Source organism: Amphiprion ocellaris, chromosome 16 (assembly GCF_022539595.1).
Source record: "Amphiprion ocellaris isolate individual 3 ecotype Okinawa chromosome 16, ASM2253959v1, whole genome shotgun sequence".
NCBI classification, from domain to species: Eukaryota; Metazoa; Chordata; class Actinopteri; family Pomacentridae; genus Amphiprion; species Amphiprion ocellaris.
The window spans coordinates 15,564,243-15,570,242 of NC_072781.1; the positions used below are offsets into that span (position 1 = coordinate 15,564,243).

General features: G+C 51.1%; 1 protein-coding gene across 3 annotated transcripts; it reads right to left on the bottom strand.

Moving 5' to 3' along the window:
- Window positions 1-2,012: 2,012 nt before the first annotated feature.
- On the bottom strand, window positions 2,013-4,611 carry LOC129350794 (uncharacterized). Of its 3 annotated transcripts, XM_055018350.1 has the most exons (7): window positions 4,240-4,522; window positions 3,938-4,122; window positions 3,654-3,785; window positions 3,398-3,523; window positions 3,079-3,156; window positions 2,761-2,954; window positions 2,019-2,475 (listed from the first exon to the last, which is right to left on the bottom strand). In XM_055018350.1, the coding sequence occupies exons 4-7, from the start codon at window positions 3,419-3,421 to the stop codon at window positions 2,466-2,468; spliced, it is 306 nt and encodes a 101-aa protein (XP_054874325.1). In that variant the 5' UTR covers window positions 3,422-3,523; window positions 3,654-3,785; window positions 3,938-4,122; window positions 4,240-4,522; the 3' UTR covers window positions 2,019-2,465. The 3 variants fall into 3 exon arrangements, with proteins under 3 accessions (XP_054874326.1, XP_054874325.1, XP_054874324.1); XM_055018351.1 differs by having other exon boundaries at window positions 2,013-2,475; window positions 2,761-2,951; window positions 3,938-4,611; XM_055018349.1 differs by having other exon boundaries at window positions 3,938-4,522.
- Between the last annotated feature and the right edge of the window lie 1,389 nt (window positions 4,612-6,000).

Here is a 6,000-nt window from a genome sequence, read left to right on the forward strand (position 1 = left end):
AGGAGCGGGAGGGGGGGGAGGAGGAGGACGGGGGGAGGGAGAGGAAGGGAGGGAGGGGGGCGAGCGTGGATGAGGAGAGGGAGTAGGGAGAGGTGGAGGACCACTGTCCCCCTCCTCCACCTCTCCCTACTCCCTCTCCTCATCCACGCTAGTCCCCCTCCCTCTCCTCCACTCTCTCTCCCCCTACTCCCTCCCCCTACACGCTCCTCCTCCCCCCTCCCTCTCCCCACTCCCTCTCCTCCTCCACGCTGCTCCCCCTTCCCCCTCCCCCACTCCCCCTCCTCCTCCACGCTCCTCCTCCCTACTCCCTCCCTCCCTACTCCCTCTCCTCATCCACGCTAATCCCCCTCCCTCCCCTCCTCTCCCTCTCCCCCTCCTCCCCCGACTCCCTTCCCCCTACACGCTCCTCCCCCTCCCTCCCCCCTCTCTCCCTCCCCCTTCCCTCACTCCCCTCCTCCTCCACACTCCTCCTCCCTACTCCCCCCTCCCTGTCCCTACTTCCTCTCCTCATCCACGCTAGTCCCCCTCCCTCCCCTCCCCTCCCTCTCCCCGTCGTCCTCCTACTCCCTTCCCCCACACTCTCCTCCCCCTCCCTCCCACTCTCCCCTTCCTCCACCTCTCCCTACTCCTTCTCCTAATCCACGCTCCTCCCCCACCCACCCCCCCACTGCCTCTGCCTTCTTCATGAGTCAGCTGGGAGAGGCTCCAGCCGATTCCAGCCGATCAAGCAGTGTAGAAGATGGATGGATGGATGGATGGATGGATGCATGGATGGATTTTGTGTGGTTTCAACTGAACTCGTGGAGCGTGGATGAGGAGAGGGAGTAGGGAGAGGTGGAGGAGGGGGAGAGTGGTCCTCCACCTCTCCCTACTCCCTCTGAGGGAGGGTTTGCTGTCAGTGGTCAGAATGTTGTGGCTGAGAGAGGGTATTATTTCCTTAAATTTAGTCACCGAATTGTGAGACAGACATCTACTGTCATGATATTTATTCTTAACTCCGATACAATCTATTGTTGTAAATTGAAATGTTATCATAAAATGGTCAGAAAGAAGAGGGTTCTGGGGAAATACTGTTAACTGGTCGATTTCTATGCCATAAGTCAGAACGAGATCAAGGGTGGGATTAAAACTATGAGTTGGTTTATTTACATGTTGAGAAAACCCAATTGAGTCTAATATTGAATTAAAAGCAGTCGTAAGGCTGTCACTGTCCACGTCAACACGAATGTTAAAGTCACCCACAATAATCACTTTATCTGAGCTGAGCACTAAATCAGATAAAAAGTCTGAGAATTGAGATAAAAACTCAGAGTAAGGAGCAAGAGGACGATATACAACAACAAATAAAACTGGTTTCTGAGCTTTCAAATCTGGATGAGAGACACTGAGAGTAAGATTTTCAAATGAACTGTAACTAGGTTTAGGTCTCTGGTTCATTTTTAAGCAAGAGAGGTAAATTGCCGCCACTCCTCCTCCTCAGCCTGTGATTCGAGGAACATGACAGTTTGTATGACTAGTTTCAGTTTTCAATCAATTGATGCAGAAATTTTAGTTTAAATTACACACAATATCCACCCGGTGGAATGACCAAAATTATTAGATGAATCCCTCTCATCAAAATATCATCTAAATGTAAGCTTTAATTTTAGACAAAAACTGACAGGATAAAAACATCCCTCAGAAATAGCTTCAGTTGTGAATGAATTGTGCACCAATAATGAATAACCCTGCAGAATGTTTGCAGCCACTTTTATAAAATGTCCACCCTGCTCATAACCATCAAGTAGCACATGTGTATTTACCATAGCAACCTATTAAAGTCCATGGGATTGTTTAGAATCCAAGATGAAACAGACAGAGCAGAGAGTAACAGGTGGAAACTATCAGTACTTTAAAATAATCTGATTTTTGTTGCCCTGGAACTGATTTCAGCTCAGTCCACACAGGTCAGAAGCTGCTGCACCTGTTCAACCTCTGGACTTCAGTGAAAACAACATATTGAGGAGGTGACATGTAGTCGTGGGTGATGTGTCTCTGATTAGGATGTATTTTATTTCATATTTTCTATTTGTGATTTGAGTTGCTTTATTATTTTCATTTGCTTATGTCATTATCTAGTGTGTTTTTGAAGAAGTCACAGGTGTGTATGAGAAACCAGTGGCTTGAAAACAGATTTTTTTTCTCAGACTAACATGAATTTCTAATCATAGAATAAGGTTCTTTAAAACCTAAAATTACAGGAAGGGTCTATAATGTCAAACTTCTAAACAAACAGATACATGTCTTTTGTTTTGACTTTTTATTTAAGGTTCTCTTATTGCTGTTTGATCAGATCAACATTTGGTAGCATTATGGAGGAAAAAAACTTCCCGTTGCCGGGAAGTTGAAAAAAAACCTCCATTTGGGATGAGGGTACAGAGGAGGGAGAGAACATGAACAGCAGATCTAAACGCGTAACTCCACATCTAGAGATACCTGCAGAGAGGACCAGACACAAAGTTAGTGACATACAATGGTAGCATCTAGCTTCTAACTGTATGGAGAGGAGATGAGGAGATGAGGAGAGGGGAGGTGCTCAGTGCATCGTGGGAAGTCCCCCAGCAGCTTGGGTTGGTGTATTTACAATTGGAGAGAAAAAACAACAGAGTCTAACGATGAAGTAAATGTAGCGTTGAGGCTGTCATTCACAGCATCTACATCTAGTAAAGACATCCACTGAAATGACTTTATCTGTAAACACATTTCATTTGAGGAGTTTACCTTTGGAGTAATCTGGAGCTTCTCTTCTTCTTCTTCTTCTTCGTCTTCTTCTTCTTTGTCTTCTTCTTCTTCTTCGTCTTCTTCGTCTTCTTCTTCTTCTCTGTTTGATGCTCTTGGTCATCTTCTTCCTGTTCTCGGACACATTTCTTCTGTTGTCGATCGTCCTGAGGCTGATCGAACTGTTTCTTTGTCTTCTTAGATTTTGAAGTAACAATTTTGGAAGAAAAGTATCACAGATACGTGTGTCAGATTCACATTCAGTAGTAGTATGTAACAATACACTGTCACCAGGTTCATTGTGTTTATATTGGTACCAACCTGCTGGTCGTCTGGTTCTTCCTCTTCACGTTCTCTCTGTGACTGTGTGGGGTTTTCGCTTTGTACTCCGACTTCCTCCTGCAATCCAAACACATACATAGAAGGTTAACTGGTGATTCTAAACTAAATCTGAAGTGTTAGTGTGAATGGTTGTCTGTCTCTTTGTGATTGCTCTGAGGTGGACTGGTGACTTGTAGCCCCCTGCAACTCTATATAGGACAAAAGGTGTAGCTAATGGATGGATGATGCCCTTTGTTATAGGGCACAACATACACAAAATAGTGAAGCACAACAGAATTAGATTTCTTTGTCGTCTCACCTTTTGTGTCACTATAAGCAGCATCCCCTCTTCCCTAGTCTGAGTTCACATGCTGGGGCTGCTCCTTATCCAGTTTCTTGTCTTGATCTGATCCTACATTTTAGTGGGTGTCTTGGAGAGAGAGCTCTAAAGAGAGCAAAAACACAGCAAGAAGGTTCATTAAATCACAGATAAATAATTACATTTGAGCCGTAGAACTGCATATGCTCATATTAACATCAAGTATCTAATGAGACAGTTCACTCCATGGACTCACCTTGTATTAGTTGAGTGGTCTCACGTCTCATGCACTGGTCCTGGACATGTTTCCCATCATCTTTTCTTCGAAATGGCTTATTTCTCCTAGATGATCCATCCCTGTTGAAATCATTTGGTGTCCAGGAAGCAGCTATATAGGAAAAAGAAATACATGGAAGTTGATTTTTCCATTGATTCTGACAGAACTACATTTTCTCAGTCAGCGATATGCAGTATACTAAATATACTGGGTAAACATGTAGTATCTGTGGGGTGATTCTTTCTAAAGCACATGTAAATTACCAGTGCATTTTGCTCCTTATGAAGTTGTCCTGTCGTCTCATTGCAGGCTGGTTGGCGTCTCTAGGGTCGTCTCTGGTGGGCTCGGTTCCTCGTCTTCACCTGTCTGCTGGAGCTGGGTCTCATCTTTGGGTTCTTCTTCTCGTCCTTCTTTCAGTTTTGTGTCCCGGGGCCATCAGAAGTTGGGGCTGAAAAAAACAACAACAGGAAAACGTGTGAGAGTCTTGCAGAAAATGTATCACCTCCTGTTTGGAGATTTAAAAACTTCTTGTATGATAAATATAAAATCTAAACCTAAAACTTACCTTGTCACGGGCCACCACTGTGTGGCGGCCCGTGAAGTCGTCCTCCCCCGCTCCCAGTGTGATTCACTGTGGAACTCCACTGTGGGTCCAGGATGGGACACAGACACACATGTTACTCCTCCATGGAGGAGCGAGAAGATGAGGAGAGATGGGGGTTGGGTTGTGGGCAACGTTGGAGGGGGGAAAGGAGGGGGACTAGCGTGGATGAGGAGAAGGAGTAGGGAGAGGAGGAGGAGAGGGAGAGGAGTAGGAGAGGGAGAGGGAGAGGGAGGGGGAGGGGGAGGGGGAGAGAGGCGGAGGAGAGGGAGAGGGAGAGAGAGAGGGAGGGGGAGAGGGAGGGGGAGAGAGGAGGAGGAGAGGGAGAGGAGGAGGAGAGGGAGAGGGAGGGGGAGGGGGGGAAGGAGGAGCGTGTAGGAGGGAGGAAGTAGGAGGGAGGAAGTAGGGAGCATGTAGGGTGAGGGGGGAGAGAGAGAGGAGAAGGGGGAGAGGGAGAGGGAGGGGGAGAGAGGAGGAGGAGAGGGAGAGGAGGAGGAGAGGAGTGTGGAGGAGGACAGCAGTAGGGAGAGGTGGAGGAGGGGGGGAGGGGGAGGAGCGTGTAGGAGGGAGGAAGTAGGGGGAGGAGGGGGAAAGGGGTGGAGGGAGGGGGAGGAGCGTGTGGGGGGGAGGGAGAGGAGGATAGAGGGAGAGAGGGAGTAGGGAGAGGTGGGGAGAGGGGGAGGAGCGTGTAGGAGGGAGGAAGTAGGAGGGAGGAAGTAGGGAGCGTGTAGGGAGAGGAGGGGGGGAGAGAGAGGAGGAGGGGGGAGAGAGAGGAGGAGGGGAGGGAGGGGGGCTAGCGGGGGTGGGGGGGGGGGGGGGGGGGGGGGGGGGGGGGGCGGGGCCCCGCCCCCCCCTCTCCCTACTCCCTCCCCCCACCCACGCTAGCCCCCCTCCCTCCCCTCCTCTCTCTCTCCCCCTCCTCCACCTCTCCCTACTCCCTCTCTTCCTCCTCTTCCTACTCCCTCTCCCCCTCTACGCTCCTCTCCCTCCCCTCTTCACGCTCCTCCCCGTACTCCCTCCCCCTTCACGCTCCCCCTCTCCCCCTCCTCCCCCAACTCCCTCCCCCTACACACTCCTCCCCCTCCCCCCCTCCCCGTACACGCTCCTCCCCCTCCCTCCCCCCCTCCGCACTCCCCCTCCTCCTCCACGCTCCTCCTCCCTACTCCCCTCCTTTGTACTCCTTCTCCTCATCCATGCTAGTCCCCCTCCCTCCCCTCCTCTCCCTCTCCCTCTCCGCGTCGTCCTCCTACTCCCTCCCCCCCACACGCTCCCCCCCCCACCTCTCCCCCTCCCCCCGACTCCATCCCCCCCCTCCCCTCTCTGCCTTCGTCATGAGTCGGCTGGGAGAGGCTCCAGATGGATGGATGGATGGATGGATGCATGGATGGATTTTGTGTGGTTCCAACTGAACTCGTGGAGCGTGGATGAGGAGAGGGAGTAGGGAGAGGTGGAGGAGGGGGAGAGTGGTCCTCCACCTCTCCCTACTCCCTCTCCTCATCCACAAAATCTATCCATGTGGATGAGGAGAGGGAGTAGGGAGAGGGAGGGGGGAGGAGGAGGAGCGTGGAGGAGGAGGGGGAGTGGGGAGAGGGAGAGGGGGGAGGGAGGGGGAGGAGCGTGTAGGGGGGAGGGAGGAGGGGAGGAGGGGGAGAGAGCGAGGAGGGGAGGGAGGGGGACTAGCGTGGATGAGGAGAGGGAGTAGGGAGAGGGAGGGGAGGGAAGGGA

Bases quoted from the DNA above. Each gene is read 5' to 3' on its own strand.
- LOC129350794 (XM_055018350.1), bottom strand. From the start codon at position 3,421: ATGCTGCTTATAGTGACACAAAAG. The intron at 3,157-3,397 runs GTGAGACGACAA...TTTGGATTGCAG, and splicing joins TGCTTATAGTGACACAAAAG to GAGGAAGTCGGAGTACAAAG. The intron at 2,955-3,078 runs GTTGGTACCAAT...TCAAAATCTAAG, and splicing joins AAGAACCAGACGACCAGCAG to AAGACAAAGAAACAGTTCGA.